At 41.2% G+C, this 21,795-nt stretch overlaps 1 protein-coding gene across 5 annotated transcripts in view; it reads right to left on the bottom strand.

Annotated features, from left to right (window-relative positions):
- The window catches only part of LOC133608483 (uncharacterized), a 265,786-nt gene that overhangs the window by 237,934 nt on the left and 6,057 nt on the right, over positions 1-21,795 (bottom strand). The window contains exons 2-3 of one of the 5 annotated variants that reach the window (XM_061963733.2): positions 21,628-21,750; positions 7,145-9,348 (exon numbers count right to left, since the gene is read on the bottom strand). In XM_061963733.2, coding sequence (XP_061819717.2) covers positions 7,817-9,348; positions 21,628-21,750 — 1,655 coding nt within the window. In that variant the 3' untranslated portion in view covers positions 7,145-7,816. Of the gene's footprint in view, positions 1-7,144; positions 9,349-17,101; positions 17,451-18,669; positions 21,751-21,795 lie in introns of those variants that run through there. The other 4 variants (XM_061963734.2, XM_061963736.2, XR_012050508.1 and 1 more) reach the window with 4 other exon arrangements.

Genomic DNA, 21,795 nt, shown 5'->3' with positions numbered 1-21,795 from the left:
CTATCTTTCCTCAAACGAATAATTGAAAACCCATATAGTTTATTTATTACATAGTTTGTTTTCAACATAATCACACAACAATACAGAATATATTTACAATGAAGTAAATAGTTAAGTCACACTATTTCGCGAGCACAAGTTATTTACAATTATCAATCATATCTTGGGAGGATGATTAAGAGTACAAAAGCCCTTAAATTGATATCTTTTTTAAAAACATTTAAAGTGATTTAGGTAGCCCTTTTTGTCTTTTGTATTTTTTATTATTATTATTTATTAATATTTAACACTATATCTGTATTTAGATTAGATTAGTTTATTTCAAAGGGGACAGTGCAATTTCATAAAAACACATGACTACACATGGTTAAAAAAAAAAAGCCAGAATTAGCCAGAAGGCTAGTTTTCATCTGTAGTCCCCTGGCCATGATGTAAACAAGGCAGTACAATTACAATTCAAAAGAAAAAGAAAAGAAAGAGAGAGAAAAAGAATAAAAGCACACAATACATATACAATATGATAAAATATAAATAACATCATAACATTTATCTTAACATCAAAACAGGCTCATTTTTTTAGTGCTGGAAGCTCAGTGCTTTTGTTTTCTTTCTTTGACATGTTTTGCTGATGTCGTGATTTTCTCAATTTGATGTGTAGATTTTTGGTTATGTTGAAAGTGGCTTGACTTTTGTGTGCAATATAAATGTATGTTTGTTGTTCAATTTAAAATAAAAATAAAAATAAATAAATAAAAATTAAAAAAAAGTTGCATATATGAAGACCGGCAAAAAGATTATTATCAGGTACAGGACACGGGTTTCTTTATTCTGAAAGTTATATTTGAGTAGATTGCCACAAATGAAATAAAAATTTTTTTAAAATTAGACGCGCTTTTCCTTGGTTCTCATCCAACTGTGATTTATTTGCAGTCTTACCTCTTTGCAAACGCACCAGAGCCGTGACACCTTATATATGCCACACTGACCTCTAGTGGTGTTTGTCTGGAACTACCTGATACCTAATAGACTGTATTTATATTATTAGCATGTGAATAATTCTGTATAATAGACTGTATTTATATTATTCACATGTAAAAATACCTAAGTATTTAACCACTAGGCCACTGAGTAGGTGGCCTAGTGGTAAGAGTATCTGCCCTGAGATCGGTAGGTTGTGAGTTCAAACCCCGGCCGAGTCATACCAAAGACTATAACATTGGGACCCGTTAACTCCCTGCTTGGCACTCAGCATCAAGGAATGGAATTCGGGGTTAAATCACCAAAAATGATTCCCGGGCGCGGCACTGCTCCTGCCCACTGCTCCCCCCACCTCCCAGGGGGTGAACAAGGGGATGGGTCAAATGCAGAGGACAAATTTCACCACACCTAGTGTGTGTGTGACAATCATTGGTACTTTAACTTTAACTTAAATTTAACTTGTTTATTGTGAGCGAACTGTGGTGCTGAATTTCCCCCAGGGATCAATCAAGTACTTTCTATTCTATTCTATTCTACCTCTTTGCAAACGCACCATACAGAGCCGTGACACCTTACATGCCACACTGACCTCTAGTGGTGTTTGTCTGGAACTACCTGATACCCAATAGACTGTATTTATATTATTCACATGTGAATTATGCTGTATAATAGACTGTATTTATATAATTCACATGTAAAAATACCTAAGTGTTTATTGTTTAGTGTGAGCGAACTGTGGTGCTGAATTTCCCACAGGGATCAATCAGGTACTTTTCTATTCGATTCTATTCTATTCTATTCTACCTCTTTGCAAACGCACCATACAAAGCCGCGGCACCTTATATGCCACACTGACCTCTAGTGGTGTTTGTCTGGAACTGCGTTATGAGATACCCTTTTCCACCCCGGCTAAATATAAATATATTTACGTAAATGAAAAGTTATTACGGAGTCCGTGTAAACAAATGCATTTAGTAGACGGCTGTGCATACCTGATGACTTGGACATGTTTGCACCGGAGACAGCAGCTGCTGGCTTTCTGTCACACGCATACGTGGAGAGACCAGAGGAGATGCGGAGGAAGTGACTGTCCGGATGGACTTGTTGAGCATGTCTCCATGGACGGACTCTCGTTCATCTGCCCGGACCTGCCAGTGGGCATTCTAGGACGCAGTCGGCTTTCTTGGTTGCTTTGTTGGGTCTGTTCCTGTCTCTGGCAGTGCTGCCCCCCACACCACCCCTGCAGACGATGGCGTGGAGCAATGCAGAGGCTGTTTTGTTGTTTGTCTGTGCATGGTGCAATCGTATGTGCCCAATATGTATTATTTATTGCTCATTTTGTTGTTGTGTTTTACTTTGTAGTTATGGTGCAGCTGAAGTTGCAACTGGTTGCATCAGCTACTTTATTACCCTTTGTGTCCTTTGATATTTCCCTTGCGTGAAGTGGCGCCGCTGAAGTGGCAGCTGGTTGCATCAGCTCTGTGCTTTTTTAAAATGTTTTTTTTATTTTTTTTATGTCGTTCGTGTTCTTTAATTTTTCCCTCTTGTTTTCTTGTCTGTTTTCACCATATCATTTGTGGACTGTCTATAACTATCTGCACTTCAACCACATTTTTGATTGATTGGTTGAAACTTTTATTAGTAGATTGCACAGTTCAGTACATATTCCGTACAATTGACCACTAAATGGTAACACCCGAATACGTTTTTCAACTTGTTTAAGTCGGGGTCCACATAAATCAATTCATGGTACAAATATATACTATCAGCATAATACAGTCATCACACAAGTCAATCATCAGAGTATAAACATTGAATTATTTACATTATTTACAATCCGGGGGGTGGGATGAGCAATTGCATCATCAGAGAAATGGGCATTGAAACAGTGTAGGTCTGACTTGGTAGGATATGTACAGCGAGCAGAGGACATAGTGAGTTCAGAAAGCATAAGAACAAGTATATACATTAGAAATACATTTGATTATTTACAATCTGGGGAGGTGGGATGTGGAAGGGGGAGGGTGTTAGTCTAGGGTTGAATGCCTGGAGGTTTTGTTTTAGTGCGGTTTTGAAGGAGGATAGAGATGCACTTACTTTTACACCTGTTGGGAGTGCATTCCATATTGATGTGGCATAGAAGGAGATTGAGTTTAGACCTTTGTTGGATTGGAATCTGGGTTTAACGTGGTTTGTGGAACTCCCCGTGGTGTTGTGGATATGGCGGTCATTAAGGAAGTAGTTTGACATGTATTTAACACAGATTTTATAGACTAGGCTCAGTGCAAGTTGTTTTACTCTGTCCTCCACCCTGAGCCAGCCCACCTTGGAGAAGTGGGTAGGAGTGAGGTATGATCTGGGGTGGAGGTCTGAAAGTAACCTGACTAGCTTGTTCTGGGATGTTTGGAGTCTAGATTTGAGGGTTTTGGAGGTGCTAGGGTTCCAGGAGGTGCATGCTTAATCGAAAAAGGGTTGAACGAGAGTTCCCGCTAGAATCTTCATGGTGCTTTTGTTGACCAGAGAGGAGATTCTGAAGAGAAATGGTTGACCTTTTTGATTACCTTGGTTGCCATTTTGTCACAGGAAAGATTAGCCTCTAGAATGGAACCTAGGTCGGTGACCTCATCTTTCCCTTCATAGTTTCCCTATTGTGGGATAATCAGGTCTGTCTTACTCTGTTAGTTCAGTTTAGTTCAGTTTCAGTTTATTTGGAACATGCATACGGTGCAAGGTAATGCACCACACAATTCCAGTTGTTTCATTACAGCACGTCCGAAAAGGAGTAGGAAGAAGCAGAGCTTATTTAATCATACCCCTTTTCATACCATAGCAATGTTATCCAATTTCCTTGTTCTCTGTAACAGAACAGTGAACAAATAAATAATAGGCTATAGTAAGCATACAAATATTAAGTACATAAATAATCTTTGTCTCAAAAAAAAGGGTTCAAGATGTTCATCATAATTCTTGTTCTGTGTACTTTGTGAACACTTGTAGTTTGAACCGTCTCTTAAAGGGGAACATTATCACCAGACCTATGTAAGCGTCAATATATACCTTGATGTTGCAGAAAAAAGACCATATATTTTTTTAACCGATTTCCGAACTCTAAATGGGTGAATTTTGGCGAATTAAACGCCTTTCTAATATTCGCTCTCGGAGCGATGACGTCACAACGTGACGTCACATCGGGAAGCAATCCGCCATTTTCTCAAACACCGAGTCAAATCAGCTCTGTTATTTTCCGTTTTTTCGACAGTTTTCCGTACCTTGGAGACATCATGCCTCGTCGGTGTGTTGTCGGAGGGTGTAACAACACGAACATGGACGGATTCAAGTTGCACCAGTGGCCCAAAGATGCGAAAGTGGCAAGAAATTGGACGTTTGTTCCGCACACTTTACCGACGAAAGCTATGCTACGACAGAGATGGCAAGAATGTGTGGATATCCTGCGACACTCAAAGCAGATGCATTCCCAACGATAAAGTCAAAGAAATCTGCCGCCAGACCCCCATTGAATCTGTCGGAGTGTGTGAGCAATTCAGGGACAAAGGACCTCGGTAGCACGGCAAGCAATGGCGGCAGTTTGTTCCCGCAGACGAGCGAGCTAAACCCCCTATCGACCCTAGCTTCCCTTGCCTGCTGACATCAACTCCAAAACTGGACAGATCAGCTTTCAGGAAAAGAGCGTGGATGAGGGTATGTCTACAGAATATATTAATTGATGAAAATTGGGCTGTCTGCACTCTCAAAGTGCATGTTGTTGCCAAATGTATTTCATATGCTGTAAACCTAGTTCATAGTTGTTAGTTTCCTTTAATGCCAAACAAACACATACCAATCGTTGGTTAGAAGGCGATCGCCGAATTCGTCCTCGCTTTCTCCCGTGTCGCTGGCTGTCGTGTCGTTTTCATCGGTTTCGCCTGCATACGGTTCAAACCGATATGGCTCAATAGCTTCAGTTTCTTCTTCAATTTCGTATTCGCTACCTGCCTCCACACTACAACCATCTGTTTCAATACATGCGTAATCTGTTGAATCGCTTAAGCCGCTGAAATCCGAGTTTGAATCCGAGCTAATGTCGCTATAGCTTGCTGTTCTTTCCGCCATGTTTGTTTGTGTTGGCTTCACTATGTGACGTCACAGGAAAATGGACGGGTGTATATAACGATGGTTAAAATCAGGCACTTTGAAGCTTTTTTTAGGGATATTGCGTGATGGGTAAAATTTTGAAAAAAACTTCGGAAAATATAATAAGCCACTGGGAACTGATTTTTAATGGTTTTAACCATTCTGAAATTGTGACAATGTTCCCCTTTAAACTGAATAATATTGGTGCTTTGTTGGATTTCTTTGCTTAATCCGTTCCATAATTTAATTCCACATACTGATATAGTAAAGGTTTTAAGTGTTGTATGAGCATTCACATGTTTTAAATTAGATTTTCCTCTACGGTTATATTTATCCTCTTTTGTTTAGAAGAATTGTTGTACATTCTTGGGTAGCAGGTTATAGTTTGCTTTGTACATCATTTTAGTTGTTTGCAAAATGCACCAAATCTTTGAATTTCAACTTTTTACTCTATTGTTAGATTCTACCTGCGTTCTTCGATTGAATAGTCAGAGCAGGTCCTTCTGCAACAATTTACCCAAAAAAGGTCACATTGATTTCAATCACAATCAGCTAGCTCAAGAGTTGAGTTTGCAAAGTATAAAAATTAACCTGAAAATTTTGAATGAAAGAAACAGCTGTTCTAAATGTGTCCACTGGATGGCGAAATACTAATTTTTTGTATCTTTGTAGATGATGCTACATATGTACAAAATAAACCACATCATGTAAGTACATCAGTCGAGGAAAATGATCAAACTACATAAATAACATCCTGTATTTAGATTTTAATATGATTTTTTTATCTTGATAGATTGAAAATTAACACCAATGAGTTGACTGATGAACATTATCACATAATTTCATTGTTTTTTTATACACACTGCAAGTCTATAAATAATGTAGTAATATACATGTTTATAACAATATGGAATATGTACAATATTTACTGTATTTTGGTCATTTCAAGCAATTCTGGGATTTCTTTTCCCCGGCGCATTTATTTCATATCAACGCACATCCGACCATAGGCGCCAATCTACATTTCTGCCAAACGGACCAAACTCGCCACAAAACTAACTACAACGAGAAAGATTTTTCAAAAATTATTTTATAGATTGAAAGTTGCCATCAATCCCACGCGGGTGCTCGGGCCCCGAAGCACGCACGGGATCGGCGCCTACGCGTCCGACTTCCAGCAATTAACGTGTTTCCCTACTTCCGGAAACAAAAGTGTATGTGTTCTAATCACGGCAGACACCGTAGCAAAGAACAAAGACGACAATTTTTGGACGAATGAGGATTCACAACCTTATCTTTTTGAAGCTGAATGTACGGAGGATGAACTACTGCTTCTAGAAGCCAGCACAAAGGAAGGGTGAGACGTTGGAGCAGACAGAAGCAGAGAGCGTGAGGTGGGAGTGACTCTAAGCTGCAAAATATGGAACTTGAAACCTTGCTATTTCGGCATAAATGGAGTGCTTACCCAATTCTCAAATCCCTTCACTGGCTTCCTGTTCCACTCAGAATTGAATACAAAGTCTCCCTACTAACCCCCCAGTGCCTCCATGGAAATGCCCCCCTCTACCTCAAAGAACGACTCACCCCCAAATCCTCCGCTCCGGACAGGCTAACCTCCTCCAACCGAGGACAAAGCTACGAACAATGGGAGACCGGGCTTTCTGCTCCGCCGCTCCCAGTCTGTGGAACGCTCTCCCTGACCACCTGAGGGCACCACAGACTGTGGATGCTTTTAAAAAAGGCTTAAAAACCCTTGTTTTTAAAAAAGCCTCTTTTTTTTTTATAGATATATGCATACTAGTTCTAGCTATTTGGCTGTTCTAGTTTTTATTTTTTTTAATTTTTTTATTATCTTTTAATTTTTTTTAAATACACTGTAGCACTTTGAGGTTGTTTACTCAATATAAAGTGCTTTTTACAAATAAAATCTAAATCTATTGTTACTACCCACACAAACTGGAAAAAAAATGTCCTTGGGTCGCTGGACCAAACGCACAATGATATTTTAATATTGATCATGACACACACAGCCACCGTGCATTTTATTACAACTACAGTATTTGCGTTGTCTGCCTGGCTGTGTACAAGCAAAACAAGAAATGTGGGCTAATACTTTACAGATACCGTAATATGACTGTTTATGTTTTTCAGTCCGTACAGATTGATGTCTTATCACAGTGTGTTGTGTATTACAAACTCAAATGCGTTTCGTGTTGTCGTAGAAACTAGCTTTTCTCTCTCCTAGCTAGCTTTTTACAGCTAATACCGAAGCATGCCAATATGTTACTATGCTGGAAAGAGGGTTACTCAGTGTTCGCTCTTACAATAACAATGTCGCTACAGCTTGTTTATTATACAGGTTACGGTATGTAATTTAAGTATTGTTGAGGGTTTTTGAAGGCATTTTTAAAGAGATTAAGTGGTAGAATTGATCGCTCCCATTAGGTGCATTGCGTTTTTTACATGTTAGAACATAAAAAAACCAAAAAACTTTTGTGTTCTTGTCTCTCATTAAGATTGTGAACGATAGGCCAAATTCCCCAAAAGACAATGTTCTGATCACTATGTGACAAATGATTTAATACTGACATGGACTTGCATTTTACTCCCGGTAACACTTTTGTTGAGAAGACAAAAGACATGTCCACATGGTTAGATACACACATTAAACATGACAGCAAATGTATAAGAAGATATCATCATCAATTTACTGTGGCTTCTCTTCAGCAGCACACTTGTGTTTGTTCAGCTGGAACTTGTATACAAACGTGTTAGCGCAGACATCGCAACTGAATGGTTTCTCACCCGTGTGTTTTCTAGTGTGTATGGTCAAACTGTTTTTCCGGGTGAATCTTTTAGCGCAAACTAAGCAGCAGAAAGGCTTCTCCCCGGTGTGTGTTCTCACGTGTGCCATTAAATTTCCTTTTTGAGAGAACCGATCGCCGCAAACTGAACACGGAAAGGGTTTCTCAAGAGTGTGTGTTCTCGTGTGGGTCATCAGACTGCTTTTGTCCGAAAATGCCTGACCGCAATAAGAGCAAGTACATGGTTTCTCGCCGGTGTGTGTTCTCGTGTGTTTGATCAAAGTACCCTTTTGGGAAAACGCTTGACCGCAGACTGAACAAATGAAAGGTTTTTCCCCAGTGTGTGTTTGCATGTGCCTGACTAGTGCTGTCTGAAAACTAAAACGTGTGCTGCAGACTGAACAAAAAAAGGGTTTTTCACCAGTATGTGTTCTCATGTGGGCTCTTAAACTTCTTTTAACGTAGAATTTTTTAACACAGACTGAGCAGGGAAATGGTTTCTCACCAGTGTGCGTTCTCATGTGTCGAATTAACGTTGTCTGAAAACTAAAATTCACATTGCAGACTGAACATGCGAAGGGTTTTTCTCCAGTGTGTGTTCTCACATGTTCTTTCAAAGTTATCTTCCTGGAGAAGGTCTTTCTACAAACAGAGCAAGAAAAAGGTCTCTCGCCGGTGTGTGTTCTCATGTGTTGGACTAAAGCCGAACGGACGCTAAACCCTGTTTTGCACACCGAACATGAAAATGGTTTTTCCCCAGTGTGTTTTCTTGTGTGTGTCATCAATTGCCCCCTTTGGGAGAATGTTTTGCTACAAAATGAACAGGTGTAAGGTTTTTCCCCAGTGTGTGTTCTCATGTGCTGACTCAGTGTCGAACTGGCATTAAAGTTTGTGTTGCAGACCGAGCAGGAAAATGGTTTCTCTCCAGTGTGCGTCCTTGTGTGCGCCACCAAATGTGCCTTGCGAAGAAATCTTTTGCTGCAAAATCTGCAACTGAAGGGTTTTTCTCCTGTGTGACATCTTATGTGTACTTTCAAATTTCTTTTGTAGCCAAAAGTTTTGCCACATTGAGAGCATTTAAAGTGTTTTTTGGCAGTGTGGTACTTCTTATCATCTCTCGAGTCTTCATCATCAGTGTCAGGGGAATGTGACGTTGTGTCGTCACTATCTGATAGCGGAGCCAAGAGGCTGTCTGCTTCTGCTCTTCTCGTCTGCTCACTTTGGCTGCGATCCGGACCAGACGACCGAGCTTCATCTTCATCATCTTCACTCTTCACAATCACACGAATCACTGGAAGACTGCTGATGTCAGCATCCGCCCGAGTCCACACTTGCTCCTCTTTTTCCTTTTTAATGTGGAGGGGCCGTGGCCCCTCTTGCTCTTTCTTGGCGCTCCACTGCTGCTGCTCAGGGGAAAGATCTTCTTCATCGACGTCTGCGGGACACAAGAACACAAACACATACGATTAGGAAAAGTCCAGTTACACATGTATTATGCCAACAAATAGGAATGTAAATGGAAATATGGTGCAAGAGCAGAGAGGTAGCAGCATGGCTAAAGTTGGCTGTGGTGCGAGAGTGGTAATACGAGAGAAAGAAGGTGCGAATCTGGTAACAAATGAAGGAAGAATTCATTCCTAAGAAAAACCGCAGGGGGCGGTGGTTTGGCTTCAAGCGGGAAGATGTCGAACAGACAACCGTAATTTGTCAAGTGTGGGGAAAAAGCATTGCTAATAAAGTAGCATTACTGCTAATATGTAGCATCATTTGAAAAGTCACCCGCTAGAGAATGAGGAGTGCTTACTCCGCATGTCAACATCTCCGTTCGGTGCCACACCAACAAAATGCCGAGGCAACCATTTCCACATCAACACCGTATGGAAAAAATAGTCCACGACAGAAGGACATAACGTCCGCCGGAACCTACCACATAGCGAAGGACGTACACAATTTGATTTCCTATTATGCAGCTCATTTTTATTTGGCAGTTATTGAAATATATTGTGTGACATCATGCACAAAAGTGCACTTTATTTGTTTTAAACTATTTTAGTGGCGTTCTGTACAAAAAGTGCACTTTAATCTAGTGTCGTTTTGATTTGTCATCTTGAGGACATCATGCACAAAAGTGCACTAATAAAATGTCTCTGACAATCTTGCACTTTCTGTTTTGAAATGACATGAATGATTGTGCTAGGGCTGGGCGATATGGCCTTTTTTTAATATCGCGATATTTTAAGGCCATATCGCGATACACGATATATATCTCGATATTTTGCCTTAGCCTTGAATGAACACTTGATGCATATAATCACAGCAGTATGATGATTCTATGTGTCTACATTAAAACATTCTTCTTCATACTGCATTAATATATGCTCATTTTAAACTTTCATGCAGAGAAGGAAATCACAACTAAACAAATCACTTTTTTTCATACGGTGTTGATCTGGAAATGTTTTCCTCTGCATTTTGATGGTGTGGGCGTGTGGCACCGAACGGAGATGTTGACATGCGGAGTAAGCACTCTTTATTCTCTCGCAGGTGACTTTTCAAATGATGCTACATATTAGCAGTGATGCTACTTTTTATAGCAACGCTTTCGCCCCACACTTGACAAATTACGGTGGTCTGTTCGACATATTCCCACTTGAAGCCAAACCACCGCCAGACGATGGACCCCGTGCTGTTTTTTGGGGGACTTAATTATTCCTTCATTTGTTACCAGATTCGCACGTTCTTTCTTTCGTATTACCGCTAGCATCACAGCTAACGTTAGCCATGCTGCTACCTCTTTGCTGCTCAAGGAGGGCGTATACGTATGTGACGTATGTTGTGACAGTATGTGACGTATGTAAGAAGGTGCGCTTGCTGTCTGTGAGAAGGAGACACAAGAAAGAGTGAGAAAAGCCTGTAGTGTAATGCCAGCAGCTAAAAGCAACTGCGTGAGAACGTATACTTGAATATCCCGATATAATCATTTTCTATATCGCACAAAGACAAACCCGCGATATATCGCGCATATCGATATATCGCCCAGCCCTAGTTTGTGCCACTGCATAATAACTGTTTAATAAATACACTTTTGGTCAATTGACTTAGTTGTGGTTTCCCTCTCTGCATGAAAGTTTAAAATGAGCATATATTAATGCAGTATGAAGAAGAATGTTTTAATGTAGACACATAGAATCATCATACTGCTGTGATTATATGCATCAAGTGTTCATTCAAGGCGAAGGCAAAATATCGCGATATATATATCGTGTATCGCGATATGGCCTAAAAATATTGAGATATTAAAAAAAGGCCATATCGCCCAGCCCTAATCTCGATAGTTGGAAGGTTCCTGCGGACGTTATCCCCTTCTGTTGTTGACTCTTTTTTTTTTTCATACGGTCTTGATGTGGAAATGGTTGCTTGGGCATTTTGTGAGTGTGGCACCGAATGGAGATGTTGACATGCGGAGTTTCAAGCACTCTTCATTCTCTAGCGGGTGACTTTTCAAATGATGCTACAAATTAGCAGTTAATTAGCATATATATATATAATAAAATAAATATATATACAGCTAGAATTCACTGAAAGTCAAGTATTTCTTATATATATATATTAACTGCTAATTAACTTTAACTTTTTGTAGCAACGCTTTTGTCGCATACTTGACATATTACGGTTGTCTGTTCAACATCTTCCCGCTTGAAGCCAAACCACTGCCAGACGATGGACCCTGTGTTGTTTTTCTTGGGAATTAATTATTCTTCATTTGTTACCAGATTCGCCCCTTCTATCGCTCGTATTACCACTCCGCTTGCACCACAGCTAACGTTACCCATGCTGCTACCTGTCTGCTCCGCGAGGGCGTATGACGTTGCACGCGCGACAGTATGTGACGTGTGTAAGAAGGTGCGCTTGTTTTAGAGTGAGAAGAGCCTGTAGTGTAATGCCCGCAGCTAAAAGCAACTGCGTGAGAACCTATACTCAAATATGACGATATAGTCATTTTCTTTATCGCGCAGAGACAAACCCGCGATATATCGAGTATATTCGATACATCGCCCAGCCCTACGATAAAGCATAGGGCTTGAAAATGTAACGTGGTAACGCAATGCATCATGGGTCTTACTGAATCGGAATAGCATCTTTACATTGGGTCGAATAAAGGACTCTGTCCTAAAGTTGTTATTTTCTTTCACAAGTTCCAAATATGGCGCGAATGTGCGACATCAATAACTGCCACAATGTTTGTTATGATCGCTTCAAGAAAAAAGAAAATTATTAGATGAAATTCCCCTCTTTTCCAGGGCGAAAGCAAAGCAAAGCCCAGAAGGGACAAGCGGTAGAAAATGGAGGGACTTTCCCTCCTTGTGGAGGTTGTCAATGATGGTTTTCTGCACAACTGTCATGTCAGCAGTTTTCAACATGATTCCCTCTTACACACATGCTTATGTGGGCTATGGCTATGAGATTTGGAATTTCGTGGGAGGAGCGGGGACCGGACCGCGTGTTCAGCTTCAAGAACTGCCTGCGTACATCCTCCTCTCGGACGTCTGTGGTCATGAAGTCCTTTAAGCGCTTGGTCCTGCCCCACCTCAAGGACATCACCGCCCCCCTCCTGGACCCACTGCAGTTCGCCTACAGAGCCAACAGGTCTGTGGATGATGCAGTGAACCTGGCCCTCCACTTTATCCTGGAGCATCTAGACTCCCCAGGAACCTATGCCAGGATCCTATTTGTGGACTTCAGCTCTGCCTGCGTACATCCTCCTCTCGGACGTCTGTGGTCATGAAGTCCTTTAAGCGCTTGGTCCTGCCCCACCTCAAGGACATCACCGCCCCCCTCCTGGACCCACTGCAGTTTGCCTACAGAGCCAACAGGTCTGTGGATGATGCAGTGAACCTGGTCCTCCACTTTATCCTGGAGCATCTGGACTCCCCAGGAACCTATGCCAGGATCCTATTTGTGGACTTCAGCTCTGCCTTCAACACCATCCTCCCTGGACTGCTACGAGACAAGCTCTACCAGCTCAGCATGCCCGACTCCCTCTGCAGTTAGATCAATGACTTTCTGACGGACCGAAGACAGCACGTGCGGCTGGGGAAGATTGTCTCGGACAGTCGAACCACAAACACTGGTACTCCTCAGAGCTGTGTACTTTCCCCCTGTATACAAACTGCTGCACCTCCAGTCACCAGTCGGTAAAGCTTCTCAAGTTTGCAGACGACACTACCCTCATCGGGCTCATCTCGGATGGCGACGAGTCCGCCCACAGGAGAGAGGTGGACCGGCTGGCGTCCTGGTGCAGCCTCAACAACCTGGAGCTGAACGCCCAGAAAACAGTGGAGATGATCTTGGACTTCAGGAAAGTCACAGCCCCACCATCCCCCCTCACCCTGATTCATTCTCCCACCCCCGAACTCCATCCGTTTCTTGGGCACCACCATCACCATACCTGCCAACTTTTGAAATCAGAAAAACCTAGTAGCCAGGGTCCAGGGGCCGCAGGCCCCGGTAGGTCCAGGACAAAGTCCCGGTGGGGGGTTCAGGTTCGCCCCCCGACGCAAAATGATTATTAGCCTTCAGACAGGTTAAAATGTTGCTAAAACCATCACTTTTCTATCAGTCACAGTGACTTTTCAAAACAAAAATATTACAGCAAAAATCATATGGGTTGATTGACATGTTTATTCTATAAGCTAACTTCAATAGTTTGAAATTATTTTGACAGTTAATGCCAGTTATCCTGTCAACCTTTCACAAGACTTCAATTTGTTAATTGAAAGTATAAACAGTATAAACACTTTTTACAGTAAACAAATGGTAAAACAGTACTAAACAATTCCATTAAAAAAAAAAATTGGTGTCATTATTAACTTTCTGTCCAAGCTTGTATAATCTACTGCCTTGTTCAATTGTAAAAAATATTCTGTGCCTAAAATTCACATTTCTATCACAATTATCATACTGTAAACATGGTAAGCTAACTTCATTAAAATTAATAGTCCTGTCAATAGCATGGAATTACAATTCAAATGTAGTTTTTTGTAAGCCTTTCAAAAGAATTCAAAATATGAAAAATTTATGAAAATTAATTTAAGCCATCAGACACTTGAAAAGTGGCACATCACATCTCTAATGTAATCATTTTAACTTTTCAACAGAAATAGCACTGCAAAAAAATTAAGGACATACTTCTGTATTTTGGTAGTTATGCTGTCAACATTTAACAAGATTTCTTCAACTTGGACTTGAAAGCATAAATAGTATAAACACTTTTAACAGTATAACAGTACTAAACAATCCCAATAGATAACATTGGTGTCATTACCTTTTTGTGGCTAAAATCCGAAAAACGTTGAAAGTTTTCCACTTGTATCGCTAGCAACGGCATTGGACTTGTGTTTTTTTGTCCCAACGTGGTCTTTTACATCGCTAATTCCTCCGTGTCCGATCGAAAAATCTTGTCTGCACAAGGTGCAATTCGCGTAGTTTTCACCCTTTTTGGAACGGATAATTATTCCCGGATAGGCTTTTGAATATTCTTCACGGAATGACTGCAGTTTTCTTTTCGGTTTAAGACTCGTTTGCGATTTTTCTCCGGCTGATTCCATGATCGTTCGCTCGTTTGGAAACAATGGCAACTGGTGCCTCGTGCTTGGCAGCGGTGCTATAAATAGCCTCAGCAATGGCATTCGGAATGGCTCGATAGGAAGTTACGGGAAGCAGTGTCGATTGTCATCGTTGTTACGCGATTTCGTGAATAAAACTTTAAAAAAATAAAATAATAATAATTAATGAAAAACCGTATTTTTTATCACTGCAACCGTAACCCGGAATAGGTTGATGAAAACCGTACTAATTACGGGAAAACCGGAGTAGTTGGCAGGTATGCATCACCCAGGACCTCAAGTAGGAGCCGACCATCAGCTCCAAGGCCCAGCAGAGGATGTAATTCCTGCGGCAGCTGAAGAAACTGAAGCTGCCGACCGAGATGCTGGTGCAGTTCTACTCAGCTATTATCGAGTCCATCCTCACCTCCTCCATCACAGTGTGGTTCCCCGGCGCCACAGTCCGGGACAAGCATGGACTGCAGCGCATCGTACGTGCTGCTGAGAAGGTGATTGGCTGAAAACTCCCACCCCTCCAGGACCTGTTCTCCTCAAGGACCAGGAGGCGTGTGGGTCGGATCACAGCTGACTCTTCTCACCCTGGTCACAAACTATTCTCCCCTCTCCCCTCAGGCAGGAGACTACAGTCCATCCAGACCCACACCTCCCACCACCTGAACATTTTTTCCCCTCGGCCATCAGGCACATGAACAATAACAAGATCTGATAGCTCAGTTACAGCTCATGTTATTCTATTCTGTGTTATATGTTGCACCATCTATTGATTGATTGATTGATTGATTGAAACTTTTATTAGTAGATTGCACAGTACAGTACATATTCCGTACAATTGACCACTAAATGGTAACACCCGAATAAGTTTTTCAACTTGTTTAAGTCGGGGTCCACGTTAATCAATTCATGGTAATTGCACCAAATAAAATTCCTAGTTTGTGAACCTGTTCTCAAACAACGGCAATAAAAACTCTTCTGATTCTGATTCAAAAACTACATGCCATGATTGTTTCACTCAAGTCCGTTATGTTCCCAACCATAAAGAGTGGGCGGTTAGAGCAGTATAGTTGCTCACTTCTACTTTATTGTCAAGTTACAATCCCAGGTGACTCACTCACACTAGCCCGCTTACTTCCTGTACAGTGTGTCTCACTCGAAACGTTCCCCCCTGCAACATGTATTATAAACCCTGTTTCCATATGAGTTGGGAAATTGTGGTTTTTGTGTGTCTTTGTTTTGAGTGCTGACGTGTGCGTCCTAAATTATGGGGGAAATAAAACACAACTTTTTGAGCAAAGAGTGATATTTTTTGTTGTTGAATGTTGGCAGAGTTCCTACCTGACGGATGATATTGAACATCCAGCCCCCCCCCACCCCCCCTTTTGTGGAGAATCATCCAGAGGATCCACAGAACCGCTTGTTTTGTCACAGTAGTTTTAAAATGCATGTTTTTTATATATACCTGCACTGAGATTCTTGACAAAATGTGATCGAGTTTGTATTAAGTTTAAAATGACAAATAAACTGGTGCCAAATGTTTTGCTCAACCACTACGTTTGTCCTCTTTTTTTCCCTTTGAGCTCACCTCCACAAATATCATTCATTATATTCACACGGTGATTTTACCCATTTTATATTTGTAATATAATTATTTATGTACAAACCCCGTTTCCATATGAGTTGGGAAATTGTGTTAGATGTAAATATAAACAGAATACAATGATTTGCAAATCCTTTTCAACCCATATTCAATTGAATGCACTACAAAAACAAGATATTTAATGCCTGAGGGATCGAAGGTCACAGGCTTAGCTGCTTACGTGCAGTGATTTCTCCAGATTCTCTGAACCCTTTGATGATATTATGGACCGTAGATGGTGAAATCCCTAAATACCTTGCAATAGCTGGTTGAGAAAGGGTTTTCTTAAACTGTTCAACAATTTGCTCACGCATTTGTTGACAAAGTGGTGACCCTCGCCCCATCCTTGTTTGTGAATGACTGAGCATTTCATGGAATCTACTTTTATACCCAATCATGGCACCCACCTGTTCCCAATTTGCCTGTTCACCTGTGGGATGTTCCAAATAAGTGTTTGATGAGCATTCCTCAACTTTATCAGTATTTATTGCCACCTTTCCCAACTTCTTTGTCACGTGTTGCTGGCCTCAAATTCTAAAGTTAATGATTATTTGCACACAAAAAAAAAAAAAAAAGTTTATCAGTTTGAACATCAAATATGTTGTCTTTGTAGCATATTCAACTGAATATGGGTTGAAAAGGATTTGCAAATCATTATATTCCGTTTATATTTACATCTAACACAATTTCCCAACTCATATGGAAACGGGGTTTGTAATATGCTGGAGTGTCAACGTAACAATCATATTGTAACAGTGATCACCGAGATTCTAACAAACGCATCTCACTTTTGTAATGTGTCTATATCACATATTAGTTTCACATTTGAAGTTGAATTGCTGACAGGAATAAACTTTTGCACGATACTCCATTTGTTTGTGTTTCACTTGTAGAGTTATTAAACACGTGAGAGTGAGATGAAAACAAACCTGCTTTCTGTGACTCCATTTGAGGCTTGAAAACAGCGTCCAGTAGTTGACGTTGCCGCTCGTAAATTCCTTCTCGTACTCTCTCGAACACTACTTTTGTTTCTTTAGCGGGAGCACTTGGTCGCTCATTAAACACTCTCAACGTTTGTACACACGCTTAGCATCTGTTGCTAACTTCCGCGTCGACGAGCTCGACAGCTTGAGAAGCTTTAAAGTGCACCGACACGAAACTGTAATAAAATGTAACGTTTAGTACATTGTTACAAGGAAGAAGAGAGTCCGTGTCCTGTCATTAGTAGATTAAACACATCTCTACAACGCTTGTTTTTCCTCACCGACATTTCATGGCGAGGACGGTCGCATTTCTGATGACGTCACAGCGCTGCCTATAAACTAACCAATGGCGAACACGCTGGGGCGCACGCGCGTCCAAAACAACATTCGGCAAAAAGTAAACATAACTTTTATTTGCATTTTAACACCAACCCATCACATTTTAAACTAAATACATTTTAAATGTGTATTTATGTTTACAAGCCGTTTGTATGATAAGTTAAACATGTCAAAATGTTACTGAAATGCAATTTTCTTATTTAAACGGGGATAGCAGGTCCATTCTATGTGTCATACTTGATCATTTCGCGATATTGCCATATTTTTGCTGAAAGGATTTAGTAGAGAACATCGACGATAAAGTTCGCAACTTTTGGTCGCTGATAAAAAAAGCCCTGCCTGTACCGGAAGTAGCAGACGAAATGCGCGTGACGTCACAGGTTGTGGAGCTCCTCACATCTGCACATTGTTTACAATCATGGCCACCAGCAGCGAGAGCGATTCGGACCGAGAAAGCGACGATTTCCCCATTAATTTGAGCGAGGATGAAAGATTCGTGGATGAGGAAAGTGAGAGTGAAGGACTAGAGGGCAGTGGGAGCGATTCAGATAGGGAAGATGCTGTGAGAGGCGGGTGGGACCTGATATTCAGCTGGGAATGACTAAAACAGTAAATAAACACAAGACATATATATACTCTATTAGCCACAACACAACCAGGCTTATATTTAATATGCCACAAATTTCATCCCGCATAACAAACCCCTCCCCCCTCCCGTCCATATAACCCGCCAATACAACTCAAACACCTGCACAACACACTCAATCCCACAGCCCAAAGTACCGTTCACCTCCCCAAAGTTCATACAGCACATATATTTCCCCAAAGTCACGTACGTGACATGCACATAGCGGCACGCACGTATGGGCAAGCGATCAAATGTTTGGAAGCCGCAGCTGCATGCGTACTCACAGTACCGCGTCTGTGTATCCAACTCAAAGTCCTCCTGGTAAGAGATGTTGTCCCAGTTCTCCACAGGCCAATGGTAAAGCTTGACTGTCATCTTTCGGGAATGTAAACAATGAAACATATATATATATATATTATATATATATATATATATATATAAAAGAAATGCTTAATAAAATGTAAGAAAATAGTGCAAAGTGTGAAAATGTAGACATAGAGAAACCTGAGAAGAATTAGTTTCTGCAGTTTTATTGCCAGGAATGTACAGCTGTGCTCTAAAGGGTGAGCACGGCTAAGGTAGTGAGGTATTACCGGTCTTGGTGGGGGTGAGCGCCTTGCATCATTTACAGACCACATTGGTCTAGACCAGGGGTGTCAAACTCATTTTAGCTCAGGGGCCGCACGGAGGAATATTAAATCATTAATTAAATATCAAAATCATGGCATTAAAACTACAAAATAAAGACAATTTCCGACTGTTTTCTTTGTCTTACTTTGGCTAAATATAGAACAAACACATTCTGAAAATATTACAATAAAAATACAGTAAAAAATACCGGCAGCGGTAAGGATTAGATCCATGACGGAAAGAAGAAAGTGAATGAATGTTTATAACTGAATACATTTACATATGCATAAAAATTAGTATTCTTTAGAATTATTTTTTTAATGAATTAAGTAACGTTTATGACAACCTTTTTCCAAGACACAATATAGAATGTGAGATATAACAGGATAATGCATACATTTATCATTTGTTTTCAAAACGGTTACAAAAAAGGGGGACCCCAAAAATTTAATGTGGGACCCCATTTTTATGACTTGATTTTGAAAATTCCTAGCGCCAACACTGATGGAGTATTGGTGCATGCAAAACAGCAGCGGGGGACTGTGGCCTGCGGGCCGGTTTTAATACTAATAGATAATTAATTTGCGGGCGGTTTCTGGCCCGCGGGCCTTGACTTTGACACCCCTGGTGTAGACTGACTATGGTCCCTCTGAAAAAAAAAAAATAATAATTGCCATACTTCCTGTTTTAACTCCAATTTATTCGTTCTCTGCAGCACTCATTTCTGCTTTCTCTTCTCACTCCATGCAAAGAATCAACCGCGAGACAACAAGATAATGCAACCAAACTTGATAGTTTTTTTTTATACTGTTCCTGCGTTGCTCGGTTAACAGAGAGCGAGTGCCTTTGTTCATGCACGTTGTTAGAATAATTGTTTCCAAGTTATCACAAAAACTTTGTGTTACATTGAGTGCCTGGTGAGAAGCAAAAGCTGTCTTTGAAACCTACCAAGAGTAAGGCTCGTAAAACTCCACTGTGTAGGGGGGAAGCAAGATGAAGGTGTTCCTGTTTCTTTCATGTATTATAATCAAACAGAAAGATATTGTCTGACCCAAGGACTATAAAAGCGAAGAGGAAGCAGGACCAGAATCCCCTCCAGGCGACCTCTTTTTTCAACTGTTCTACGAACCTCTCTTTGAACTCTTTTACGAACCTCTTCTTTGAACTGTTTTACGACTTTTTCTGTGAAGTGTTTATTGACCTTTTCTTTTGAACTGTTCTGTAACCAAAGGCAACGCTGTTTACGACCCACTTCCCTTTTGGAAGCAGCTGTGGTCATGTGGTCAGAGAAAGTCAAATAAAGGAGGAGTTGTACAATCTTTCGCCAGAGCGTGCTGGAGATTGTACAAGAGTACATTGTCCCAGCGTCTCTCCTCAATTGAGCCAAATTGAATTCTGTCTCTGTTTGATTCTTTGCCTTCTTGTCTTGTTTAATAGATGTCATCAGTGTTTGAACCTGACACACGTTTTGTCAAACACATTTTTGTTGATACTGATTACTTGTGTATCGGGAAGTATTAATATTGTTTTATCGGCCAGCTCTACACTAGTGTATGCAAGGACCTGATCACTGACCGCATAACAACCGATGCCACCTTTCAGGTAACTATCGCCGTTAAGTAAAGGAGCATGTGCGGTCAAAATAAATGATGTGACTAATTTGTGTTCTTACATGATTAATGAGCAAATTTGTTCCAATATGAGAAGATTTTGTTGAACCTTATCTGTTAATGACCCTGCATGATTACACCTGTCTCGTTTAAAAATAAAGGCATGTTTATTTGATTACAAAGTGCTAGTGTTACACATTACAGGAAGACCTTTTGTTGTCAAACCAGCCCAAAAAATGTGTGATGTTTGTGTCTGTTGTCTCATTTTCTGCTGCTCTCACCGGCACACTTGTGTTTGTGAACTTGGTACTTGTGTGTGAATCTCTTATCGCACGCATCACAGCCAAACGGTTGCTCGCCGGTGTGTGTCCTAGTGTGTATGTTCAAATGCCCTTTCTGGGAGAATTGCTCGCCACAAATCGAGCACGGGAAAGGTTTCTCTCCGGTGTGCGTCCTCATGTGTTGGGCCAACGCCGAGTGGAAACCGAAACTCGTATCGCAGACCGAGCAGGAAAAAGGTTTTTCCCCCGTGTGCGTCCTCATGTGTGTTATTAGGTGTGCCTTTCGTGTTAGTCTTTTCCCACAAAGTGAGCAGGCAAAAGGTTTCTCTCCCGTGTGCGTTCTCATGTGTATGATCAAATGTCCTTTTCGAGTGAACTTCCCGCCGCAGACTGAGCAGGCAAAGGGTTTTTCCCCGGTGTGAGTTCTTCTGTGCTGCATCAACGCCGAGCGGTCGCTGAAACTCACGCTGCAAAATGAGCACGAAAGGCCTTTTTCCCCAGTGTGTGTTCTCGTGTGCGTGATCAAATGTCCTTTTTGGGAGAATCTTTTAGCGCAGACCGAGCAGGTGTAGGGTTTTTCTCCCGTGTGCGTAGTCCTGTGTCGTATCAAGCTGCTCATGTGATAGAATCTGGCGGCACAAAACGGGCAGATAAAAGGTTTCTCTCCAGGGTGGATCCTCGTGTGTTTGATCAACTGTTTCTTCAGCTGGAAGCTGCTGCTGCAAACTGAGCAGCTGAACATCTTCTCACCTGTGTGGACCTTCGAGCGTCTGTTCTCAGTGTGACACGCCCTATCAGCTTTTGAGTCACCAGTGTCAGGAGAGTGCGACGCCTTGTGTTCACTATCTGATAACGGCGCTAAGAGGCTGTCGGCTTCTGGTCTTTTCTCCTCACTTTGACTGTGATCCAGCTGTGAACACTGAGCTCCTTCATCATCATCATCATCTTCACTTTTCACAATCACACAAGTCACTGGAAACTCGCCTGTGTCAGCATCCGCCTGGGTCCACACTGGCTCTTCCTCTTTAATATGGGGGGGCTGCGGCTCTTTCTGCTCCAACCTGGAGTTCCACTTCTGCTGCTCCGGGGGAAGATCTTTACTAACGTCTGCAGGACACAAAAACACAATAAAAAAAAAATTGAAAAAAATAA

Source organism: Nerophis lumbriciformis, linkage group LG06 (assembly GCF_033978685.3).
Source record: "Nerophis lumbriciformis linkage group LG06, RoL_Nlum_v2.1, whole genome shotgun sequence".
Taxonomy (NCBI): domain Eukaryota; kingdom Metazoa; phylum Chordata; class Actinopteri; order Syngnathiformes; family Syngnathidae; genus Nerophis; species Nerophis lumbriciformis.
Note: the sequence above shows the minus strand (reverse complement) of the source record. Positions and strands in the feature narration are given on the sequence as shown.